Source organism: Clarias gariepinus, chromosome 17 (genome assembly GCF_024256425.1).
Source record: "Clarias gariepinus isolate MV-2021 ecotype Netherlands chromosome 17, CGAR_prim_01v2, whole genome shotgun sequence".
NCBI classification, from domain to species: domain Eukaryota; kingdom Metazoa; phylum Chordata; class Actinopteri; order Siluriformes; family Clariidae; genus Clarias; species Clarias gariepinus.
Genome location: NC_071116.1, coordinates 20,269,696 through 20,297,266, shown reverse-complemented (window position 1 = coordinate 20,297,266; position 27,571 = coordinate 20,269,696). Strand labels below are relative to the sequence as shown.

Below are 27,571 nucleotides of genomic sequence, written 5' to 3'. Positions count from 1 at the left end.
TTATATGAAAATATACACAGTATATGGTATATAAGTAAAGTTAAACCCTGACGTTTAATAGTTTAACTTACAACTTTACAGTGCAAAAATGAATGGTTAGCATTTTTGACTTAAGATATTTACCACAGGCAATGGATCCTAAGTTGGGAAAATACAAAATGTTTTCCTAATAATTTACCCGCAGCTCCCCCACATGCAGATCATGACGCCCACATGCTACGTACACATGCTACGAGTTAACTCGCTGCCACTCCTCGTGCAGCTCCAGTGATTCGGCAGATATATTATTACCTCACAGTATGCGTGTAAATAATAATAGTATGCAAAATAGGTATGCATGTCTTCCAAATAAGTGTGCAAAATAATTATGCAAACTTCTGAAAAACAATGCAAAATAATAAAATAAAAATAAGCATAAAATACCCAAAATTTAAGCAGCAATGTCTCAAAACAAGAATATGTCTTTGCTAAACGTTTGCCTGATCATCATCAGCAAAACAATTAATAATCATACACTAAAACTTTAAGGCATGAAAACTACCCAATACCACTAAACTAATGTGGGTAACACTGTGTGTATTGAATTAGTATTTATTGTATAATGAACTCTTGAACAAGTTTTTATGAAGACAGCAGAAAAAGAGTAAAAATAAAGGCACAAAGAGATCGCTTGTATTCAACATTTTAATAATCTTTAACAAAGAGCTTACACAATTGCATAGTTAGATGATACTTGGTGGGCTGTTGCTGATCAATATAACGTCACATTCCTGTCAATTATTCTAAAAGGCCACAACCTTAAAAAAATCCTGTTTATAAAAAAAAAAAAAAAAAAAAAAAGTAACTCAATGGCATATGCGTCAGATTTAATACATCACGGGAAGAATTTGAGGGGAAACACCATGAAACAGGAAGTACCCTAGACATTATATACTGTCCAAATCAGAAATAAAAAATTGTGAGTGTGTTTAATTAGCATGGCTACTTTGGCTATGACAGACATTTTCGATGGAAAAAAAAATAGACTGATTTCAAATCTGTAAACATGCACTTGTGTTTACTCTGAGAGCCGTCTGGTCCTGACCCATATATTAAGAACAAATTTGACAAAAAAGTACTAAAACCAGTTCCCTAGCTGATCTTTAGTACAGTAGAGAGTGTGTGAACTGCACATGAATTAATGACCCGTCATGGACTGTTCATGAATAGAAGCAGTAACAGCCATGCAGGTGGTCTATTTGATGGTAGTAATCGGTAAACATTTAAGATTATTCTGTGCTTTGTTTACACACAAGTAATCAGTCCATATTACATAAACAAAAAACAAAATCCATAATTAAAAAACGATGAGTCCCCCTGTTGTTTTGATATATTTGGTCAAGTAAAACAATGGAATGACTAAAGCACAGGGGATGAGGCAGTGGAGTAGTTAAAGCATCACTGTTATTGAATAAGCAAACAGCTCCTAGGTTAGAACGAACACCTATTAGTAATTAGATCAAGAAGTAATTTTGGTCTTGTGTCAGGACTACTTCAAAAGCCAAAACATTGTCGTGTCCCTGGTCTCGATGGGTATACTATTGGTTCTAGAACTACGAATAAAACTTGATCATATGGGCCTAGGGTCTAGAGTGTAATTTCAGGGAATCTGGAGCTATTAAACTAAAGCTACTCAGACCTTACCCCTCTGAGGGATGTGTTTGCAAACGTTTGCTGCATGGACTCCACTGGAAAGCTCTATGCCATGTAAGACTCTTGTTTGTGGCGCAGATTTCGCACTTTATAAATTGTTCAGCTCCATTAGAGTCTGGTCCAGCACTTGCTGCATGCCTAGGTTCTCCTCTTTAGCCTGGGCTAGTTTCTCTGGTGGCAAAAATGAACAAAAAGGACAAAGTCAGAAATCTAAAAGTAGACATAAATCCATTTTTCCACTTAGTAACCATCGGAGCTGCCTTTAATAGAGTAGACAGTTAAAGCAAGCATGTGATTTTGTTTAGACGATCATTAGCAGGAAGCAGATTCCAGACTCTCGGTTCGTCCCTAAACGAGACGAGCCTGAGGTCTCTCTCAGCACAGAGACTGGTTAGTGTGTGCTGTGCGAGTGAAATGTCAGGTAAGGTTTGGGTTTCACTCAGCACAAAGGAGCAGTCACAGAGGACAGCGTCTGCTTCAGCTCAGCGCCTCAACCACACCGGAGTGATCAGCCAAAACATTCAGGCACAATTAATGGGACAAAATTATACTGTAAATGTCCCAATAATGCTTCTTCTGGTAAAAGGAAAAATATTAATTTGAAACCATATATTTGATGGACTGGGAAAAGTTGTTGGGTAATTCTGTGGTCAAATTCTGGTAAACAGCCAATAAAGGACAAAAACAAAATGTTTTAGGCCACTTTTATCTACTTTACACATTAGTATATGCTAACTTCCTGCACGAGGAACCAGTTTAACAAATTCAAGGGTAAGTTCAGTTAGCTTGCCTAAAAGCCTTTAAAGTGTTAAAAACTTCCTAGTTAAGTGTGAGTTCCTCAGATAGTGGAGATCAGCCATGTGCTATAGCAAACACACACAGATCTAATCGTGTCGGTTTGTAATCTGCCGCTGGAGGTCAAAATGCCTAAGAGGCACAAAGAACTGAGTGCGACAGTTACAGTAATTAACAATATTGTAGATGTATTCAAAGAGCTAAGTCAGCAGTCACAGTGGAATATGACCTCATAAACACAGAGGTTTATTTAATAGTTAATTTACAATCAGCTGAAAAACAATAATGCATTAGTCCAAAAGAAACAAGCATATTTACAAAGCATAAAAAATATCACAGCCTGAAAATCAGAACATGTCTTTGTATATAAATGTTTGTCCAGTTCACATAACCATAAGTAATCCCATAAAGGGACAGATGGAATCATATAAACCATATTCCCATGCTCCAATTACTCCCACTAATAAACAGCAGTCTTGATTTCAAAGTCACAGCTAAAGTATAGACAAATATTTCCTGTGAGGTTAAAAAATGGCATTTATGTTTGTTACTGTTGCTTTGAACAAGATTAAAGTCCTCAGAGCTGAAATTATGATAAATAATAAGTTCATGTATTTCCCATCATGGAGAATTAAGCTCGATATGACGCTTAGCTGAGCGCCCAGTCCAAAAGACAAGAAAAGTCCAGTCCCTGTACCTGACCAGTTTCAGACGGAAGTCTTTTAGTTTGTTAAGCCACACCCATGAACCTATGAAACATTAAAGCATAAAAAACTTCTAACAAAAGCCATGAACCAGTGAGAAACAGGTGCAGATGATGACAGATCATCAGACCAGTGACTGGTATACTGGTAATGCTGAATGTTTGGAACAGATGAGAGGGGAAATAAGGTTGCTGCTGAGGTTGATATGAATGCTAAACTGCAAAGTTTGTAAAAGTGTACATCCTTTACTACAAGAATGACTTTGGAAAGTTACGCATTCTGCTTTCTTATAACTTTCAAGTAAAATGCTGTTGAGGCAACGACTCATTCTTCCTATAGTTATAATGATAAGAAGCAAAAACATGTTTTGCAGACGTTCCTAAACATAAACTGTAACTATAAATAGCCACAGTAGAGTATCTTCACAGTGCATATTACACCACCACACCATTGATTAGTTTCCTATCACAGCATTCTCTCTTGTGTACGTTTAAAATCCAAATGTGGCACATTTGACTGGAATATGCTGGGTTTTTTACTTTATTTCTATGATTGATTGATTAACAGGGCTGATAATAGTGAACAGCATCAACCTGCAGCTACGTGGAAGGTGAACATTACAAATGACCTTATATACCCAACAGCCACATCAGTAGGTACTCCTTGCAATCACATTGCAGCAACTCAATGCAGTTAGGCATGTAGACATCTTATAAAGTTTAAACTGAGCATTAAAATAGGAAAGAAAGGTGATTTAAGTGACTTTGAACTTGGCATAGTTCCAAGCATACATAGGCAAAGTATGCTTTGGGTTCTAGTAGTTTTCCGAGTATTTCCTGAACTGCTGCTTTTTTGAAGTCTACTGGGATTTTCATGCACAACCATCTTTAGGGTTTACAAAGAATGGAAAAAGAGAAAATATCCCATGAGAGCCAGTTCTCTGGGCAAAAATGTCTTGTAGATGCCATGAGGTCCAAGGAGACTGGTATGAGCTTAGGGAAAGAAAACTGTAACTGAAATAATAGGTTAGTTAGGTAGACTGAAGACCATCTCTGAACGGATGGGCTACAGCAGCAGACCTGTCAGCTAAGAACAGAAACTAAGGCTACAATTGGCAAGGACTCAACAAAATTGGACAATAAAAGATCTGGTCAGATCTGATGAGTAGCACAGACATTCAGATGATAGGATCAGAATTTGGCAATAAGAATAAACGAAATGAACGCAAGGATATAAACATTGTTTTAATAGTTTAGGCTGCTGGTTGTGTACCGGTGTGGGGGTAATTTCTTGGTGCACATTGGACCCTTTAGAACCAGTTGAGCAGTATTTAAATGCCACAGCATACCTGATTACTGTTGCTTACCATGTCCAACCCTTTATGACCATAAGATAATGTGTCATGTCACAAAGCTAAAATCATTTCAAATTGGTTTCTTGAACATGACAATGAGCTCATTGTACCCAAATGGCCCTGAAAGTCACCAGACAAGCAAAGGAACTGTGTGAAGCCCATATATTAGTATGGACCAGGATCCAGCACCTTGCTAAATCTTGGCCATGAAGAATGCAGTTCTGGGGGGAGGGGCGGGAAGGTCAACCCAGAACTAGCAAGGTGTATCTAATGAAGTGGCCGGTGAATGTGTGTCATTTTTCTGGAGCTGTAGATATGGTTTTTATTTATACTGTTGGGTTTTATATTTCCAGGCAGGAATATACATGCCTGGCTAAACAATTACTGCATTAGAAGGTTGAGACCATTAGCCTGCATTAAGCAAGGAAAACAACTAAGGATTTTTTTACTTATTGAAATTGGGTTAAGAAATGTTCAATGTTTTTCTTTAGTTTTTTTCCTGGCTGCAAAACAACAAATAGAACAGTAAGAGTAATATGCACAATGTAATGAAAACATCAATGACTGGGACTAAAAATCAGTGTAGTCATAAGAAAACCACACGGTGAGTCTAATCATAATTTTTTTTTTTTTTTTTTGATAATGACCATAAAGACTGGACTATTAAGCAAGTAAAGGTCGTGTAGTCTGATGGGTCCTGGTAGACCCTATTTCAGAAAGATGGGTGGGGTGGTTCAAGGCAAGAAGAATCATGCACATTAGTTACTGTACAAGCCTCTGGATGCAGTGTTATGATGTGGGGCTGCTTCAGTTGGTCATGCCTAGGCTCAGCAACGATATGTGACAATAAAATGAAGACCTGAATGTACTGAATGACCAGGATATCACAATTTCCTTCAGGTTTTTCCTTCCCTGATGGCACAGGCTATATGCCAAAACTTAAATTGTAAAAAAAAAGGTTCTGGGAGTGATGAGGAATCATTTTCACATTGCATGCGATAAATAAAGCTACTGTATTATTACTGTATATTGCAGCTGTTGATTTAGAGCTGATGCACGATCTATTTCAACTGCTATTTGTCCTAAAATGGCATGCAAAGGTTTCATTTTATGAGCCAAAAGATACAACTCACCAAAGTACCCTTCAGTCTGCTGTCTGACAGAATAGGTTTAGAGTTTACACTATTACCCCTAAAGTCGGCCAAATTTTTAGTCACCACATATGAGGGTGAATAATCTTGAATACGAAAAGAATTTCATCTGGACAGACTCAGCTGCTAAGCTCATTTAGACCTACTCTCATGGTCGTAAGTGTGTTTTTCTCCACCATCTTGTGTAAGGTAATCTATTTCAACATCAATGTTAGAGCAGAGAGGATAGAGAGAATGATAAATGAGGAAAGAAAGACAGGGAGTGAGAGGTTAGTGCAGTAAGAAAGCACAAGCTGCTTCTTAAAACTACAAAAATAAACTACAATACGCCAATACACATGAATGATATGGGAAAGACATCATGGATACAAACATGTTTCTTAGGCCTGGTTTTATTATAACTATTAACACTATGATCATTCATATGACAATCATCTGAGGGTTTTTGAGTTATGTATTTCATGGTTTAAAAAGACTTTTGCTTTTTGGAATTTTGATTACAAATTAAAGTAACGTGATATGTATGAGATAAATAAAAACTGTTTTAATGAAATAATACTAAATAATAAGACATAATTCTCAATGTACTGTATCAACGTCCTTCTCTCTTTTCAAAACTCCAGTGACGAAGTGAATCTTAAAATTACTAACAGACATTTGGCACATCCCTGCTGAAGGTAACAAATAGGACAAATAATCTTAGTTAACACAGGACATAAATCATAATATTCTTGGCAGCGAAATGCAAAAATTCCATCCAAAGCTATAAATGAACTGGCGACGAAGAAGCATTAATAGTGTCTGAGTGGAAAAATAAAGAGGAACGAAAGGAAAGGTTTTTTGCTTTTTATTACAGAGGGAGAAAATAAAGCACTACAGAAACACAGAGAACAAATAGTGAACAAGTTCCAGCAGAACAATGAAGCAGATGTGTAAACACTGACAAACTGCCAAAGCTCAAGAAGTGAAATATATTTTAAACAGAAAGGCAATGAAACAGAACACAGTGTTGTTACCTCGAAAAAGAGGAAGGGGAAAAAAAAAAAAAAAAAAAAGTAGGACCCAGACCAGTTCCCTGGGCTACACAGTATCAAACTCGTTTATTAAGAAACTATACATTCGTTTTTTTCTGAAAACTGAATTTATGACTGAGCCCGGGATCTGATTTAAATAGTTAAGTTAAATAAAAACATGCCAGGATAACAATAAATGAACCCCAGATGAGCCTGATGTAGGAAGCGCCAAGGAAGAAGGACGGAGGAAACAGGGATGACGAAGAAGGCACAGGTGAAGAAAGGGTGAGAGAGTGCGTTTAGAGGGTTGTCATGTCGTTGAGAGCCAGATCCAGCTCCTCGCTGAGGGCTTTGCCCTTCAGCTTCTGAGCGTATACTTCGTCTGCGTTTCATCCACGAGCACACAGCAGGGGAACAGTAAAAGAATAGGCAGAAAAAGACAGAGGGAAACAAAGAGTGGGGGGGGGGGGAAGCAGAGACAGTCAGAAAGCAGAAATAGTTCTGTTAGCTGCATAAAGCAAACCTATGACTGGCAACTACACTGACAAATTGGATTAGATTAATCCCGGTAGGTAAGAGTCATCAATCTTATCTGCTGGAGTGGCTGTAAGGCTCGTATTCTAAGCAGGAGTCACATCTGATTCCACTGGTTTACTAGGCTTTTTTGTTTTATCTCATCATGAAAGCTGGCAGCCACATAGGTAATTTGCTGATAAGATTGAAGACTGCTTTAAATCATATAAATCCATAGTGGCGATCGTAACTATTGGGCAGTATGTAGCTTATGTGCGAAATAAAACATGCGTTCTGGACTTTAAACTCAGCATACACCACTTGTTCCAAAGCCAGTTAATGAACTCCACAACGATTACTTGTTAGTGTTGTGCGGTCGGTTCACACAGATATGACGATGTACAGCTTTGATGGTGTTAAAATATCTGTCTAACGAACAGGCAATAAAGCAAAAAGACCTGATTCAATTTAATCCTTACAATTAAGCATGCTAAGCCGAACCATATTTATCATGATCTGTCATCCAAGTACGTTATCAGCATTAATAGCAGCAATTAGTTAACGTTAATATTAGCAAATTTCACTCCTCCACCTACACCATGTTTGTTCAATGATAAAACGCAATACTTCATACCACATCACATAGGTTAGTTCTTAACCACAGCAGACAATTGTCAATCCACATGTTTTAATGTAATTATCCTACAGGCAGGTGACACAATGAAACATCTACCGATTTAAACATTGACTAGTCAGTTCTCCGTGGCAGTATATTATTTATATACAGTATGGACTTGAGAGTATAGCAATCATAGCCAGTACCGCTCATTAAAATTAAATTCATTAGTGCACATTTTGAAAAAATACTTTTTAAAAAACTTTTTGAAAAAATTAATTCTCAGTAATGGTTTATAGCAGAGATTTGACCCTAAATGGTTTATAATGAACTGCGGACAGAATAAGAATGAGAGACGACAGGTATAAATCCCTAAATGGGATAATCTTTTAATTTTTTAGTCTCTGATAGGTCACACCATATCAAGCTGTACTGTCTTATGCAAAAGTTTGAAAATCATACACATATTTTATTGGTTTTCATAAAGTGCTGACTGTATGGTTAGTTCTACAATGAGCCTGTCTACAGTCCACACACGCCATTTGCCCAAAAGGGTTAAAACAGTCCACTGTACAAGTTGCGCCAATCTACACTCACTAGCAAGCTCTCTCATATCATTGAGAAAGGTGAAGACTAAAGCATGCCTCTTTGGAACACCAAGTTAGCAACCTTTAGCAACCGCCATCTGTCCTCTTCCATATACATGAGTTTTACATAGCCTAATGACTGGCTGATATTTTGCTGACTGACGCATACCGTCCTTCTCATCAATTGCTCATGGAACATTTTACTTTCTAGGACTCCTAGCAATAAACGGCTGTGGCATGGGCGGGATTTGTACTCGCATGCTTCCGCATACTGGGTTAAACACTTCCCAGTGAATACATGCATATGTTAACAACACACCTTGGTAAAAAACTTAATACATGTTAGCGCAAAACATTCTTAATACAAATGCAGTTAATGTCCAGGAGGTCAATTATTTATAAAAAGCCATGATTTTTGATAACTTGCTAACGTACCTTCCAAATCATCGATGGTCTTCTCAAGTTTAGCCACAGATCTCTCTGCAAACTCAGCACGAGTCTCAGCCTAGAAATAAACATAATAATAATAATAATAAGTCAACCAACAGGTTAAAAAAAAAAAAACAGCTGCATCAAGCACAAGCACTTTATTTGATTCTAATAATAAAGCGTGAACAGACCGCTCACCTCTTTCAGTTTTTCAGTAAGAACTTTGATTTCCTCTTCATATTTGTCTTCTTTTGTTGAGTACTAAATATTAAAAAGTGTAAAACAACATTAATAATAAGATCAGCATTACGTGATGCTAACAAGTGATTGCATTATGCACGATTTGTAGCAATACAGAGGAAAGGAAGAGCAGTCTACCAGAAGAGAAGTTTTAGAGACTAATACACTAGTGTGGCACAGACAAGCACAATCTTATTTTAAAACAATTACTGATAACTTGAGCAAAGAAGTAAAAGCGCTATTTATCAGTTGGGACAATTTTTTATTTTACTTTACTAGTCCTACTGTGTTGTAATCAAGCCTTTTGGCTTCATACTGCCCCACTTAGTGCTTCAGTAACCGTATCTATAGTTACCCAAACACCCGTGAGCTTGTAACTGGGAGGCCCTGATGGCTTTTCACAGATACACAGCTACCAGCTGTTGCTGCTTGGCCTACCTTCTCTGCCTGGGCCTCCAAAGACTTCAAGTTGTTGGTGACATTTTTCAACTCTTCTTCAAGGTCACCGGATTTGCTGTGCCATAGCAGGAGAGGTAGATGAAAAGTAAGGGGGGAAAAGAGGAGGGAGAGAAAAGACAAGAAAAAGAAAGTGCATTTTAAGCAGATGGAAAAAGCAAAGGTCTAGGCTAAGGAGACCCCAACCTGAAGAGGTTTTTCTGATAATACCAGAGACTACGGACACAGCTAGGAATAAAAACTTACCTGAGCAACATTTAAAAAGTGCTTAGCTAATATGCTTTAGGAAAAAGACTTACTATGTGGTTTTATACATGTATAGAGGTGTAGCGACTATTTTTTGCCAATGTTTCTACTCATTAGAAGTCTCTTTCCTAAGGCTTTAGTAGGGGCCACCTTTGCCAGGCAGAAGAGATGGTTCACCTACGAGCTAAGAAACAGGAGCCATTCGAGGCACAGGGTAGGAGTCGCACAAAGCTCAATTGAAGGTTAGTGAGTTCCAGCAAGAAAGAAGGAAAGAAAAAGGCCAGCATTAATATCAGGCTGCTTGAGCAACAGTCACTGCTGTACCTCTTCCTCCCCGCACATCATGGACTTCAAATTCTGATCCATGAGTCTAAGCTCCTCCTCCAGCTGTCTGGCTCGACTGGGTTAGTCCAACATGAGCGGGGAATGGGGGAGAAGAGGGAGCCACAAACGTGGTGTGTCCCAGGGTGGAGTGCATTGGAGCATGCGTTTAGGAAACAAACGAAGAGAAAAGACCAAGATCCTCACTGTGGTTAGTGAACCCAAGAGCTTTTTCTTATATTTTTTTTTTTTTTTTTTTTTTTTTTTTACATACAGTATTGGGGTGACTGAAAGACCACAGGCATCTGGTGAACAAATAGACAGTGATACAAATTCGAATCTCAAGCCCCATCCTTTTTTTCCCCTCAGCCACACAATTATTGCCGAGCAACCACTTTGCGATGGTGAATCCGTTATTACTTTAGTCAAGCATTTAGAGCTTTAGCAGGCACACTGGGTTGGTCTGTTCTGTGGATCTGCAGACATTTCCCTATGTGGCTAGTTTATATGCAGTAGCGAGAGAAAGTTTGACTGAGTACTCATGTTGTGCAAGTGACATTTTGTACTGTATATGGTTTTGAAAACTGAAATGTGTTAAATTGCATGGAACTTTGCATGCCTTTCAATCACGAGTGAAGATTAAATCATGTGAAAAGTGAAGAAAATCATTCCTAAAGATTGCTTTCTGGCTGCAGATAATCTGACAGTGTCTGAAGACAAACTGAATCGATTAGACATAAGTCGGACAAAGATATCGGACAAATTGATCCATGTCTTGACACATCACACATAGTTAGGAAAATTATTATTTCCAATTTAGACATAATCCATTTACTGTAATTCTGTAAACGTTTCTTGAATTCCAAAACTGTCTTTCATGCCCAGTGGTAGTAGACTTAACTAAATGCCTGTCCCTTTTCCAGCATGACCTACACTGTAACAGTAAACATACTATGTGGGTGTGGCTTGAGATTAGACAACAGTACCTTGGGGTGGATTCTTAGAAATGATCTAGCATCATAAAAGGATCATTCACAACATGAAATATGAGACAGTATCCTGCCTGTTGCTTTAGAAAGTCGTTCAGACCCCATGAACATGCAGCATTTGGCATCATGGTTCATGCAAAATATAACTATAACAGCAAATACTATATTACACAACCATAGCTCTAGTCTAGGATATACATTTAGTATGGACAAACATGTAACATTCAAACTATTAATACAATTTTAAATTGGATAAATAGTATCTATAACATAAACAGACAAAGCAAAAATTATTTTGTCATTGTTAACATATAACGGTTGAACTTCATGCATGTGTTCTGTTGATTGTAAATAATACTTACGCCTCAGCCACTTCAGCGCGCTCCTCAGAACGCTCAAGGTCACCCTCAAGGATGACCAGCTTCCGGGCCACCTGCAGGTAAACAACAAATAAACAGTTAACAACACAGTAATACAGCGACAAGGACAAGTGCTGCTTCCTCCTTAATACGCTGCGGGTCTCAGGGGACTTGACAGACTTGGGGAAAGGAACTGTAGATAAGTGACATACTGTAGGTAGGACAATAACATGATAGCACTATATCTATAAGTTTTCTCGAATCTGAAGTTGAACTGCACTACACATGTAATTGAACTGAAACCAAACTGTACGATTCTGGCACTTTACTTGAGCTGTAAGGATTTAAAAAATTGCTCTGCAAGCACTAAATCAGAAGGTCTGTATTCCAAAGGTTAATGCAGTGTTGACTTTACTGTGGGATCAAGAGTCGAGTCACATGTGTAGCTGCTCTTGAAATTGTTAACAAGCATGCACAACGAGGTGGGTAAACCTGCTGCGGCATTGCGTAAAATGTAACGGTGATTGTCTTAAAGTTGTTGATTCTCTAATCAATATTGTATAAAAAAAAGCAAGTCTAAACCGTTGTGGCGCATTAGGAGGGAGTTTAATTATTAGCTAAATCCTAATGTAGCTTTCATAGCAAAGTCATTTCATTTCTAACTAAACAACAAGACAAACAAAAGAGCAAAAGAAACACAAAAACAGTCACATTAAATAGTACCATGTGTGCCAAAAGGGGGAACCGATTGGGCATTGGGAACGTATTAAAAGATGTAAAAGGAACCCCTGTAGAGAAGGAAATTGACTCCACAATAAAGGAAAAACACTTTTAAAAAAACTTTAAAAGTTAGAAGGCCCTGAGAAGCCAAAGGGAAATGTAGGAACTCTATTGGGCTACATGTAATACAGACTTATAAATGTTTTTCAACCCAAGACATTTACATTACAGCATTGGCAGACACCCTTATCCAGAGCTACTTACATTTTTATCTCATTATACATCTGCGCAGCTGAAGGTTAAGGGCCTTTCTTAAAGGCCCAACAGTGGCAACTTTGTGGTTCTGGGATTTGAACCTGGCACCTTCTGAACCTGGTCCAATGCCTTAACTACTCTGTTGCCTCTGACACCAGTGTTAGACTGCGTCAGAACTGACAACAAAAGATCAACCAAAACCAGACATAACACCACTCCTAATATCTGAAATCACAAGTCTATTTGAATCGACCCAGAACCATCAATGCCCTAAAAGCCGAATCAACTCTGCATGTATCAGTTCAGTAAGATTTTTAAAATGTTCAGCTTTTTTGCATTTATCATATAACCAGGTGCTGCAGCTTCGGAGACCATTAGTTTTTGCAGTAATCAAAATTTTTTAATTGATTTTTGCTTATGGAGCTAGACGTTTGGCCCACCCTGTATAACTGAGGGTACACACCTCTTCATATTTGCGGTCAGCCTCCTCTGCAATGTGTTTGGCCTCCTTCAGCTGCATCTCCTGAAGCTCCATCTTCTCCTCATCTTTTGTTGCTCTGTTCTCAATGACCTTCATTCCTCTGTGGACAAACGAATTGAAAAAAAAGGGAGGGGGGGGGCAATAAATCTTGGTTAGTCCACCACTTCCTGAATGTCACTATTTAGTTGTGGCGGCCTCCATTACAATGAACCACATAATTATTAGCTGGATTGGAAGTCTTTGATTGACATTATAGAAGAACAAATTTTTGTCCAAGTAAACTCGTCAGAGACTCGCAGACCGGTCTTACTTTCTACACGCCCATTTTCTAGAAATTCTAGGTCCAAATAAATCACCTCTCGCTCTCATCTGCAGCTTTCTCGGCCTCCTCGAGTTTCTGCAGCGCTGTGGCCAGTCTCTCCTGGGCCCTGTCCAACTCCTCCTCAACCAGCTGGATACGTCTGTTCAGGGAGGCCACTTCAGCCTCTGCCTGTGAGGACAAAACAGCCATGATCAAATACACTTATCAAAACACATAGTTTTTTGTACTATACTGGCACGTTTAATGCTGTAGTATAAAGTGTACATGTTCTGTTAAATAGAATTTTAATAGAATAGAAACTGGGTCACCACTGTAAATCAGGGTATGCAGCTGTTCTGCTAAACTTTTTTTACACTCTCTGAACAAAACAGCCTTCAGGATATTATTAAACCCATCAATGTATGTTACTTAGACATACACCATGGGAACCAGTGATTTTAGGGGTTATATCATGTATGAACTTCCTCTCATGAGACATAAAGAATAATTTTCTTTCAGAAGCTTCTCGGATAAGAATCCCAGTGTGAAGTTTATTTCCCCTTGGGAAATGTAAACCAGCTAGCTACTCATCACCCCGCCAGCTTCCTAAAGCAGATTTACAGTTTAGGTGCAAAAACTGAAAGGTTTAATAACCTACAAGAAAAAAAACTATAAAGGTGGCCGTATATTATCAGGCCTAAGTCTATGTTTTAAAATAGAGGTGCATTTGAATAAACTAGTAAATGCACAGGTAGGTGTTGTATTAAATTACTAAGGTCATGATTTGGTTAGTTTTTCATTTTACATTAAAATTAAAGTTATGCACACAATTTGATGAAAATAAAAATGTCATGCACACAATCTTTGGGTCCACAAAAAAAAAAGGCACTTGATGCTCACTAACACAGCAATTCTCATAAGTAAAACTCTTTCACCATACAGTTTTGACTCAAGGTTTTACAAGGATTACTGTACAAATTAATAGAAAATAATATTATTATTGCAATTAGTCAGCTTCTGGGTGATTAGAACTATGAAACGATTCTATTGTTAAAAAAATTTAAATTACAGCACGCCCAAAGTGTTTTATTGTGTACTTAAGGTTCTTGCCAACAATAAAAAACCTCATAGCTCTAATATTCAATAAAGCTTTTGTTGTACATTCATACATTTAATTAACTATGTCCACTCTGCCTAACCAGAAAGGTCATCATTGTAGAATTGTAAAATTAGTTATGTTCATCAAGCAATGAAAACAACTAAGGAAATATAAAATTCCTAGAACTCTTTATAAAAACCTTATTTATAAAAACCTGGAAGGATAGGGCTGAAATGTCAACTTTTTGGAAGAAATGTGGCAGGAAAAAAATCATGAATAAAGATCATTTTAACACTTGAAGTTGCATGGGAAAAACAAACAAAAACAAAAAAAAAAAAAACAACAGTCACCATAGCTATGTTTAATAATAGCTAAAAGAGAACTCACAGGATTGGAACAAAACAGCATGGCCATAACAAAACAACCTTTAAGTGAGATTAATCAGAAAACAAGGCATGAATTTACTAGGGGGCATAAAAATTGGACTTGGGACCAATGGAAAAGGTCATGTGGTCTAATGAGTCCAGATTGACCCTATTCCAAAGCAATGGGCATGTCAAGGTAAGAAGGGAAGCGCATGAAGAGATGCACCCATCATCAGTGTTGGGGAACATTACTTTTTAAAGTAACTAATTACATTACAAAATTACTGTCTTTTAAAGTAATCAGTTACATTACAGGGTAACATTCTGATAAAAGTAACTAGTTAGTGTACTTTTCCATTGCAGAAAATTAAAACTTCTTTGTGATTCCTCATGCATGTTGTTATACTTAAAGCCCTCATAATTATTCTACCATCATCACTCAGTGGAGTTTGGCCCATAATCTGCTAACTACTAATACCCCAATCTTACCTATGCAGTTTCGCGCGGTGGCCGTAAGTACAGTACATCGAGATTCACCGCTAGTTTTGGCGCTGTGATTAGGTTTTCATCTTTCCGCCCTTCAGTCCTCGTATAATCAAACCACATAGGTGAGATAGGGGTATAACAGCAGGAATAAAATAGGGGGGGGGGGTTATTGGGGCGGGGCTTGTAGGATGATTTTCACACACACTAAAGGATTGGGAATGACTGGTGTCTGGCTTACGGATTACATTAATTGTCTGAATAACATTACATTTTTGAAAAAATAACTAAATAACTGAGTACTTAAATGACGGACCTAACGCATTAGATTACTTGTTACATCAAAAAAGTAATCCAAGTACTCTGACGCTACTTTGTAACACGTAACACCCAACACTGCCCATCATACACAGTGCTCACTATACAAACATCTAAAAGCATTGCTTCAGTTAGTCAGTGGTTCGCTCAGCAACATTATGTGGCAATAAAATGAACTCGGCTGACAACTTAAATGTACAACAGACTATCACATAAATGGAATTTTTCTTCACAGGCAAAACCTAAAAGCTGTTTTCTTATGGAACTGCACAAATTTGTGTCTAGAACTCCTGATTTTAAGCAATGAGTTTGTACTCTAAATATTGACTGTTTATTTTATTACTCTTAATTGCTCTTTATAAAAGTTTATTTTATGCGGAAATGTTTTCAAAAGCATCTTTTGCTTATGCCATATTTTTGTATGTGCCCAGGACTTTTGCATAGTACTATATGTAAAATAGTTGTTAGGTTTTATTGAGCTTGCTGGAGAATATGGGTTCTTCTGATACACTCACTCCTTTCAATTTTTATGCAAATCCCAGTGTACATTAGGTTTTTTGTTTCCCTCTGAAAACTTGTCTGTCTTGTACTATTCTTTACAGCCATGTATATATTTTTCCGTAATGTTATTTATTTATTCATTTTTAAGTTATATATGGAAATACTGAATAATTTTGTACATAATTATGCAGACATGATAAACATATAGAACAAAATTGGTACAGCATATAATATGGTGCCTAAGACTTTCACACACTACTGTATATACGTCTTAGCTTTGTCCAACACAAATAAATGCACCAATAACTGGGGGTTAGTTAGCTGAAAATAAGAATAATTGCATATGATAGACTGATCTCAACCTCAATTGCAGTTCCTCCACACGGATATCCAAATGTGTTCAATAATCCTTTCAAGTACTCAAGTATCATGTGTCCTCAGAAAGCTGCAGCAAATATATACAAGAGTCTGTAATGCCAATGATGTTAAGACCAATGCCTGAATTGCATAGAAACCACAAATTATGTGAATCTCAATGTGAATGCAAGGCAACCTTCTAGGCCACATAAAAAGGAAATGCTCCCGTGCCTGTAAAAAGAACAGCATTGTTTCTTCTTCAAAAGAAAGATCTACTGTATATCCCAGCCCCAAATGTTCAACCATTCAACTCCCTGCATACTAATTTTAGTCTACAAATAACAAATAGCTGGAAAGTTACATAACCTTTTTATTTATTTATTTATTTTTTAACTGTAGACTTTTTGATTAAAATGGAATTTACATCCATATTAATCCTATCTATTAACAATGAATGGGGAATGTAGGAATTTAGGCTAGGAACAAAAACATGCCACATACTGGTGTACAAAGCAAAGCCCGAATGCCAATCCCATGCAAGGAATTTGGTTACTATTTATTACTATGCTTTTGGGTTAAAGGTGTGTACACCAGTGTAAACCCATTATTGCTCCAACTGTGGAGAGATGAAGCAGCAGGTTCAGGAAGAGATGCTGATGACTGAGATGATTAGACTTTGGCTTTAACATTCCACGTTTCCCACTGAGCCAGAGGGAGCACAAAAGAGCTAGTGTTCTACTCTCACTCCTTAGCAGACGACAGCTATAATCAGACCCCCGCTTCGTCAAATCCTCACAGTCTGAACCAATTGCAGTGTGCTTCAGCAGGGCAGCTGTGGAATGCCGCAAATGGCATCTCAAATATTCCTTATTGCTAAAGGAAATAGTTCATAATAAATGCAAGTCTCTTTGTCGATTTAAGTGCTAAAGGGCAACTGGTTAAGAAAAAGCAACAGTTCCAAGAGCCCTCAAGGACTCAAAGTGAGAGCAGCTTTGTTTGGTGAAGTATCTGCACACCTTGGATTCTTTTTTTTCTTCTTCATATAATCCCACTTAAACTACAACCTGTATTCACTCTTAACTTATGATGTAATCTTATTTTTTTCGCCTTCAAAGTTTTTAAGGTTTGTACATTTAGGAATCTGGCAGGTGGTCTTATCCAAAGCAACTTACAAAAAGTGCTTTGAAGTTTCCATCATTGAATAGATTCCTACACTAGGTTACCAGGTTACTAACTAAGTGCCATCAGTCAAACATAGTTTTTGGAAAGGGGATTTTTTATTTTAATATGTGGAGGGGGTTATTCCAAGTTTTTAAAGTTTTTTTTATTTTAATGTAGAAGTATTGGTTCAGATCTTTCACTCTTTTCATAAATGATTTGAAAGATTATTTTGAGCACATAAGTTTACACAAAGTCTTCAGTGGCAGTTTTCAGTTGGCTCAGAGTTTTCCCGTCTGCATGAAATCTCCCTAGAGTGAAATCAACCGCTAGGTATCTGATACATACGAGAAGCCTGGACATTCCCAAGGTCTTTATTTGCTCACATGCAATGAAGAGCACAGGAAATGATTAACCTCGTACTCTCTGGGATCGAGGCCAGGTTGAGTCAAGCCAATGGAGATGAAGACTGGGAGGAGACACAGGAAGTGAGAGAGCAGGCTGGCTAAACAGTCTAGCTGGGTCAAACCATTAAAGTCTCTACTTCAGCTATAGGGTTAGGCTGTGGAAATGAGGTGTAACCTGGAGGCATCTGTGTCAGCAGAATGTCCCAGAAACAGCTAACATGACATGGACAGTACATGTAATGAGGGGTATTGTCAACTCTCTCATACACAAAAAGTATATTTGAGTGTTAATAGGGCGGCACAATGAAGCATATGCCTTTTAGTATGTTTAGTATCTTCCACCTTGAAAAGTTTATCCATCCATCAAAAATCTTAAGCGCAATAATGTACTTTAATCATTTTAAAATATATAATAAGTTTAGGATACATGTTTCCATATCTTTTTGATATTAGATAACCAGACTTTATTGATAAACAATCTTTATCGATGTGAAGAGTACCTTGCCAAGTTAGTAGTGACGAGGAAAGCCATAGTTTAGTATCTTTTATTTCCGGAAAAATGAGTTCAGTTAAAATGAAAGTGTATTGTAATAACTGAAATGTCAAAGTATATGATCTTGATCGATATCACCATGAATGGTTGAAAGCTCTTATTGAAAGCTGCCCTTTTCTTTCTTTCTTTCTTTCTTTCTTTTTTAAGTTAGACACACTTTATAACCCGAAAAAATTCCCCTTTGTTTTTACTCCATATTGCTTAAGTATGCTTGTTATTATTTCCTTCATGGTCATTTTAGTTTATGAATGACACTAAGTCTCATGTTGCCTGAAGGCCATAAGCAGCCTGGGGCAGAGTCTCTATAGTAACCCTGTAACTTGATCTGCTCTCCACAAGCAGAAACCAACATCTACAAACATCTCGAGATCATAGCAAATAACCACAAACGCACATTAATAAAAGGAATAATGAAAAAAATAAATTCTCGTCTCTGTATCTCTGTGTTAGGGGGACAAAGTCTCCGTCTGTCTCTGAGGTCTTACCCTCTCCCTGGCATGTCTCTCCGAGTCCACCTCCCTCTGCAGAGCCTCGGCTCGGTCCTCTGCATCGTCCGCCTGCTGCTGCAGAGTCTGGATTTTCCTTTTCACAGCCTCGATGGATGACATTCCGATCCTTTAAATCCCACTCTATAACCGCCAAGTGTTTTTGTTTGTTTCTCGTTCGCTTTTGTTACTAATATTCAGGCCTGACACCTTAGAGAGAGAGAGAATATCTTTTGGGCCACCTCCGGACCCTGAAAGCACCAAACCTGCTAAAGTTTTCTTCTTTATAGCAGACTTGGGGAAAGGCGGTTACTTAGTTTCAGAGCTCTGTGCAGAAGGAGCAAATTGCGTTTGTAGAAGTTACACACTCCACTGCGTCACAAAGGCTCCACCCCCTCTCTCGCGCTTATCTGAAGTGACGCCACCAGGCCGCTCGCGCTGCTAAACAACCGACTTTTTAAATCTCTTTGTTCTTTTTTTCCTCCCTATAATTCAAAAAAAGTAACGGTTAATGTTACCGTTTAACGGTACTAGTGCTAGCTAACACATTTTACTCACTTTAACCGTTACTCGGGACATTCTACAAAAATGGTGGAAAGTCCTGTCACTTGCCAAAATCATTTAAATTACCACAACAGACAATTTTCTTATATATATATATATATATATATATATATTTTTTTTTTTTGAAAATATAGTATATACTTTCAATCATGAGATACACTTTCTCATTGCTATGATCATACATCAAAGTGAGACCATATACTTTTCATCTAAAGATGTTTTTTTTTCCGTAAAATAAATCAGATTCACAATAACATCAATATCTTATAAAATAAGTTAAACATTAAAATCCTAAAACAATAATTGCTAATAATTAACTAAAAATCACCCAATATTATGTTATTGGTGTCACTCACCCATCATCTATACTGCTTTATCCTGTATACAGGGTCATGGTAGTCTGGAGCCCATCCCAGGAAACTAAGGGCACGCTGCGGGGTACGCCCTGGACGAGGTGCAAATTCATCACAAAGCTCACATACTCATTCACATACTATGGGCAATTTTGGGAATGCCAATAAGTCTAATCAGCATGTCTCTAGACTGTGGGAGGAAATCAGAGTACCTGGAGGAAACCCTCGAACATGAGGGAGAACCTGCAAACTCCATGCATACAGACCAAAGGGGAAATCGAACCGGGACCCTAGAGGTGCAAGGCAACATTGGTGTTACCTTAACACAAAAAGAGTTTTATTTTGGAATGCATTTGACAATTAGACCTCGTTCATGTGTCAGGGATCACTAGATGAAGATCGCTGGACAAATGCAAAGGTCATGTCAGATGTCTCTCTTTATTTGTTTAGAAATTACATTATTTATTTTAAGTCCGTCATTGCTGTTATTTATTTTATAATTATAACTGTCAAAAATTGGACATAAAAACTGATTACATCGAATAATTCATTGATTCTGACATAACTGCAAACCATATGGTCTTACACATGGAAGCCATTTTGTAAATAGTTAAGATTTTTCTCTAAATTGTGATTGGTTTTACCGTCAGTGGTCTTACCAGAAAAAAACTAACACCAGTTACTAAAAGTAAAAAAAATTAACATGCATAAAGCTCTACTTTTTTTGGATTTAAGTTATTTTTATTAAAGAAGTTCTAGCTGTGAAAGTAGAAATACATTTCAGGAGATTTTTATGACCGAAATTCCACCTATTTTGTAAAATGACCCACTTGAGCTTTTACCTCCATCAAGGTACATTCCTGAGAACTGTTGTGTACTTGTGAGTAATTGCAAACATATGAATATACTTCCTATATAATATACTAACTGTAACTTTCAGAAATCTACACATGGTTATACAGATATCCAAATTTTTTGTTGTTTTGAACAAGTTTGATGAATGCATTTCACTTATTGCTAAATTGATATTTCTTTGTATTTTTTTAAAAAACTGATTCTTTTCCATAAGAGCAGCTCTGACTTCAGGATGGTCACACCAATCCATGGATTGTTTTCCATTAAAAATTGACCAAATGAAAACATACTGACCATTTCTACTAAAATCTAACTTACAGTTTCTACTGAAAACCTATTTTCCCACTAAAAAATACTGCTTTTACTGAAATTTCCTATTAAGAAAATGCTGACTTTTCTTAATGAGAACATACTGCGCCTTCCTACTAAAAACATATTGACCGTTATTTCTAAAAACATACTGACCAGTTTTACTGAAAACCTATTGACCATTTTTACTGAAAATTTCCTGACTGTTCCTTCTGAAAACTTACTGATCTTTCTTACCAAAAACATGCTGACCGTTCTTACTAAAAACATACCTACCATTTCTATTTAAACATACTGACCTCGTTTGTACAAAAAAAAAACATCATCCAAGATTCCCATTCTTGCAACCTGGGTTCGGTTCCCAGGCTGTTCACAAATGTTTATATTTGCCTTTGAGATTAATAAAGTACTCTATCAATTTAAAACTGAGTGACTGCTTTTAGTGTAAACCTAACAGAATGTTACTGCTAAAAACATATTGATCATTCATACTGAAACCATGGAAAATAATCAAATTATAGAATTTTGCACCAAACCCCATTCCAAGTTTTTCCCTTATTATTTAGTCCTTAGATGAACATATGAATAAATAAAAAAAGTTCCTTAAAATGTCAAAGTAGAAGAGCTATTTAATGAGCTACACTGCATGAACGCTGACATGTCATCCAGTGTGAATCCATTTTGTACTGTACATGACAAAGAGAAATGCACTTCGCAGTGATTTAGTCAGCAGGACTTTACACTGATTCACACAAGCTCTTTCACACTGCTGTCTAGAAAAGGCACGCTAGTTGTGAAGTGGTGAGCAAGCGCTGGAGAGCATTACTTCAGTACACTATAAACAAATGACTGCATTCTTTTGATTCTTTCCCTTCTTTGGTCATATAATAACAATACTAAGACCCGGGGTGGATATAAATCTTCCTAGCCTACACGGTAAAACATTATATTACCATATACTACTCGGGACTTTCCATCCTCTATTCATTACTATTGTTCTTGGAAGTGGCAATAAGATTTACAAGAATTATAATAAGCCTATGCATTTTTGAACAGTTTAATAAGAAATGTTAATCTGGAACACATATTTAAACTTATGCAGCTCGCAGATCGTAATAAAACTTTATATTGTCACATTTAATATGTTCTTTTTTTTAATCACAATGGAATCAACAATCCAACTTTTCAAAGAGAGGTGGATATATAAAAGTGATGGCAACTATATTGGGTGATACGCATGCACATGACAGATGTTTGCCATCTGTTGATTTCGACAGCAGGAAAGCGTTTGTTTAAAGAATATTACTAAAGGGGGGTCAGACAGGGGCAGTGAAGATTAGAAAGTGGGTGAGAATTGTAAAGGGAAGGGTGTTATCATGGAACATGGACAGGAAAGGGAGGTGATGCTGACAGACATTGCTTATGTTGTGTCATTAGGGCAAACCATTTCGGGCCAAACCATGAGCTAATAAAATATACAAGTCAAATTATATACACACCTAGTAATGCACTATTGTGTTTTGCAAACGTACCCTGTGCTTTTGATTAAGCAGGATATAATTAAATAGATGGTTTTATGGCATATGAGTCATAGATATAATTTTTTGATTTTATTAAACTTTTAACATTATGATCCACTTTTTGCTGCAGAGAGCACAAGCCACATGTCTGGCCCAGTATCCCGCCACTTACCCTTATTATCACAGCTGTCACCATAAGCAACATGACATGAGGGCCTGATAATAATTATGTACAGACAAGCCTAAAGCCATTTTGTGTCTAACATGTTCTCCTTCCTTACTGTTGCAATGCACTGGAGGTCTCAAGCAGTATAAGATAATGAAGATAGTCCAAAATAGTCCCACTTTTGCTATCTTGTCTGACTGATTAAAAGGCATGGCTGGTGCTGACTGGCTTTATGGAGTGTTTACAGTCAAGTGATAGCCGAGAGCGGGTGGCACTTCCTCTAGAGTGCCTGTCGACAGCACAGCTACTACTTAGTGATTCATGCCAGGGATTTCTGGCATGGTAAAGAAAGGAGGACCGGTCGGAGTCAAAGTGACTGACAGGGACATGCTGCTAAGATGTAGTCTGTGACAACACCAGATATCATGGTAGGCAGATGGTTAGGCATACAGTACTATGCAGGAATCTTGAGGCTGCTCATTTCTTCATATTTTGCTCGCAAAGAACCAGACTTTCTTGTAAGTTCAGTTTCAGATTAATGTTTTTTTTGTTGTTGTTGTTTGTTAAGTCACACAGTGACTATGAATCATTCAATTGTATCTTTAGGCACTTTGCTAGTCTGAGTTCGAATCCCATCTCTGTGTGCATGAAGTTTGTATTTTCTCCTAATTGGTGTAGTGTGTGAATGAGTGCTTGTGTGTGTGTGTGTGTGCCCTGCGATGGCTTGGCATCCTGTCCAGGGTGTCCAACGCCTCATGCCCTAAGTCTCTTAGGATAGGCTCCAGGCCCCCCGCAACCCCATATACTGTACAGGATTAAGCGGTATAGATGATGAGTGAGTGAGTAATATGAAGAAATGATGGACACCTCAATTTTTTTTACATAGACCTGTATTTAACACTTGATTTTTCCATTTGGAATGATTAATGGTTGAGTTTTAAATGATGGATTAAAAATGTGGCTAATGTCATTTTCTTCGAACCTATGAATCGTTTTGTATGTGGAAAGAAAAAGACTAGCATTTTGAGGAAATAGCGCCACACTGTGGTAAAATCCCTCAAATGCTTGTGACGTCAGATTCTGATAATAAAATTCACTTGTATGATGGATACACATGACTGTGATTTAGTCCAATGAGAGGGCTAGTGCGTTCTCTCTCGTGCATCACTTACGTCTGTGGCTTTTTTCTCAGCCTGTTCCAGCTTCTCTTGCGCATCCTTAAGTGACTCGGAGTATTTATCTAACTCGTCCTCCACACCCTTCAGCTTCTTCTGCAGGCCCTGCAGCTCCTCTTCCAGCTGTATCACGCGCACACACACACAAACACATATACAGTTTAGTGTTATGGATTCCTAATTAAACATCATTCAACCTACCTGTCATTTTTGTAATGGCATGACATATAGTTACAAGTTCTTCGCAGTGACATTATAGCAAATAGAAGGCCGCATAAAGTATTGTCTATTCAAAACTATAAATAAGTTTGGTGCCGTACTGAACGGCATGCTGGCCGAAGATGGCATGAGGACAGGATTATAAAGGGAAGGTACGACACAGCCTTTTGTGATGCAGGCCTTGACCAGGGTTCCAGCTGGTGAGGCACGTTTTGCCCTTTCAACACGCTATGATAAAACGTTACCCAGTAGCCAGGCAGCCATAACACAGCAATAGCTATGTATTTGATATATTGTGTTCTTCGATCCTTAGGGACAGTCTGCTACTGTATATGGCAGCGCAAACCACAACTCCTGTTATGAAAATAGACAACAGTTCATGCACGGCCATGATTAAAGCTTTCTACTAAGCTCATGAGATCACGAGCCCAGGCGTTCCGTGATCTGCCAAACCCAGAGACTTTGATGTGTGAGGAACTCTCGGCCTCTAGTCATAAGAACGGGAGTGTTTTTTTTTTTTTCACTGATCAAGCTTAAAAGTAGTACAGACTACTAAAGACTAGACATAAAAGTATTCGGAAAAGTCAGAATACTTTTGGAGAGCATTAAAAAGATTCAATTTGGAGTGCTGTTTAAATAGATACCTGCAGCTGCTCCTGTCCACACTGCAACAGGAGACACAATAGGCCATAAACCAGAAATAAAAGGACTATAAAAAGCCTGACTTTTGACTGACAGGGCTGCTGGTGAGAGCACAATGCGCTCATGATAGACACACTGAGATGTCTTTAGGTCGGAGTTATGTGAAACTTGGACGTCACGTGTAGACAAGGAATCTTCCATCTACATCAACACTGCGGCTGCTTCATAGGATAACCTTTAACCCTGTATACAGCCTTGACCCAAAGGGTGTCCAGGAATAATTCCAAGACAGTCAGGGTAGGCAGAAAAAGTAAAGGAACACAAGGATGTCATCAGTAGCGACCGCTTAGTTTTAAGACTGTGTATAGTCTTCTTTAAAGCAATACTAATTAAGAAGAATACTCTCATATGTAGAGCAACAGTTGTCTGGCAAAATTAAGTAAAAGGCCAGTATAAAGTTTTATAGATGATATAAAACATGGATTGTTTTTTTTTTGTTTAATCTTTTGATCATACACTACCGTCTGAGTAAGTGGAGTCCATTTTATGATAATTGGAAAATTGTATTGCATTACACACACACACACATCCAAGGACTGGCAAATGTTCAAGGACACATGCTTCTGTGTACTCCATGTAGTTCTTCTTACTTAAAAGGAAAAAAAGAGAATCCAAATTAAAAAACCTGCACATCAGTGGCCCCGTGGGAAAGTAAAAAAAAATAAAAATCGTAGAACAGAAGAATCAATAACTTCTCGATAACATTCCTGACCAGCAAAACCATGTTGCAAAAACGGCAGTAACTTCGAGGCCAGTTTCCTCTTCGTTTACGTGCATGAGCACAATATTCACGAAGCAATGGAGTAATGCCAAGGTATTAATGATACAAGAGAGAAAAAATGTAAGACGGAATTCTTTATCAACATGAGGCGGTAATCTGAAGCCAAGTATGAAAAACAATTGGGAAGCGAGAACATTCTTGCTACCCAAGAAGCACATTCTGAGTGACCAGACAAGCATGTCCTAAAATCTTGTCTAAATATAACATTTATCCAAAAGCCTATAATAACCTCAAACACACTTTGTGCTGTGGCTCTTGATTATATGTGTAAATCTTACACCTGTTTGATTACATGGATCCGAGCATACATTTACATTAACAGCATTTGGCAGACGCCCTTTTCCAGAGCAACAAATACTGTTATCTCATTATACATTTAAGCATTAGGGGCCTTCCTCAAGGGCCCAACAATGGCAACTCGGTGGAGCTGGGGTTTGAACCTGGGACTTTCCAATCAGTAGCTGAGTGGCTTAACCACTGAGATACCCCTGAACTGGGTGCAGTAATTATACATACAGTATTCATCTCTAGCATTGCTTAAATAATTTAGGATTTGACAGACCTTATGGAATGAAAAATTATAAAATAATGGATGATAATAGCTGTCTGTACTTATCATGACGTCAGAGAAACCATTAGCAGAGGCCTGGCTTAATCTATGCATCAACCGAGGCTGAGAATAATCTAGTATTTAATCCAGATTGGTATCCAGGCAAAAAAAAAAAAAAGAGGGAAAAACTTTAGGAAAAACTTGTATAAATATTTTCATGCTATATATATATATATATATATATATATATATATATATATATATATATATATACTTCTCAGATTGATTATAATTTACTTAATTGGAAGCTGGATGTATATTTTTATGCTGAAATGAAAAGTCTATAATAATTTCAGATAACATAATTAGATTGCAGGTGGTATACAATCTCAAACCTTTTAAAGTTTTATTTTCTAATTATTATTCCTAAAAAGTACAAGAATGATGAGGAACCCCCCCTCTCTGTCTCTCATGCTCTCGTTGTCTCTCTGTCCCTCTGTCTCAGACACACACACTCTCGACTCGAATACCTGTTTGCATTTGTCCTCTGCTCCTTTCTTGTCCACTTCAGCTTGTTCAGCACGGTCGATGGCATTCTCCTTGTCCAGCTTGAGCATCTGCATCTTCTTCTTGATGGCCTCCATGGTTGCAGCTTTGGGACAGAGTCTCCTGCACAGACAGACAGAGGGAGAGAGCTGGGAGCAGACGCACAGGGCTGAGGCGAAGTACTGAGCAGCACCGAGGGCTCCAGCAGAGTGAAGGTCCGGGGGCTGACTCGGATTGGGCGGTGAGAGAGGAGCAGAGGAATCCTGTCCAAAACGAGAGCAGAGACTTTTTTTGGAAAGTCACCCGGCGGAGGAGTGACGTCGCGCGCGCGCTCGCGCTCGTGCTGCCCCGCGCGCAGGAGTGCTTTTGCCCATGTTTGGGAGACTCTGTGGGGAAGAGGAGCGCAGTGGGGCAGAAACACGCAAAATACCAGCGGGGAGGAAAAACAGGCTGGGCTTTAGGTTGTCGTGGTGTTTTCTTTTGAATAAAAGGTGCCGAAAAACAAACTGTGGATTTTATTTCACACAAAGTTTACTCAACTCTAACTCGTTTAAGGGTTTATCTTTCATTTTATCTATTATTTTCTGAACAATAATCTTATTTTTTATATTATGAACTAGCACTTTACAACTAGAATTACATTATAAAAAAGTGTTTTTGAAAAAAAAAACTTTTTCATTTTTTTATGTGATATATTAAATGTGTAAGCTGAAGAAGGTACTTGGTGAAGTTTATGCAACAGTTAAGCCTTTATTCGTCCCATATACATTACCTGGGGTCAGAGCGCAGGGTCAGCCATGACACAGCGTCCCTGGAGCAGATCGGGTTAGGGGCCTCACTCAAGGGCCCAACCGTGGCAACCTGGTAAAGCTGAGGCTCAACT

General features: G+C 37.9%; 1 protein-coding gene across 8 annotated transcripts; it reads right to left on the bottom strand.

Moving 5' to 3' along the window:
- Positions 1-670: 670 nt before the first annotated feature.
- tpm2 (tropomyosin 2 (beta)) lies at positions 671-26,965 on the bottom strand. 8 transcript variants are annotated; one of them, XM_053515602.1, is made up of 9 exons: positions 26,673-26,961; positions 23,888-24,013; positions 13,278-13,411; positions 12,904-13,021; positions 11,469-11,539; positions 9,533-9,608; positions 9,053-9,115; positions 8,861-8,930; positions 671-1,863 (listed from the first exon to the last, which is right to left on the bottom strand). In XM_053515602.1, the coding sequence occupies exons 1-9, from the start codon at positions 26,784-26,786 to the stop codon at positions 1,781-1,783; spliced, it is 855 nt and encodes a 284-aa protein (XP_053371577.1). In that variant the 5' UTR covers positions 26,787-26,961; the 3' UTR covers positions 671-1,780. The 8 variants fall into 8 exon arrangements, with proteins under 8 accessions (XP_053371577.1, XP_053371575.1, XP_053371582.1 ...); XM_053515600.1 differs by lacking the exon at positions 9,533-9,608 and adding an exon at positions 10,121-10,196 and having other exon boundaries at positions 26,673-26,958; XM_053515603.1 differs by lacking the exon at positions 671-1,863 and adding an exon at positions 6,529-7,091 and having other exon boundaries at positions 26,673-26,965.
- Positions 26,966-27,571: the final 606 nt, after the last annotated feature.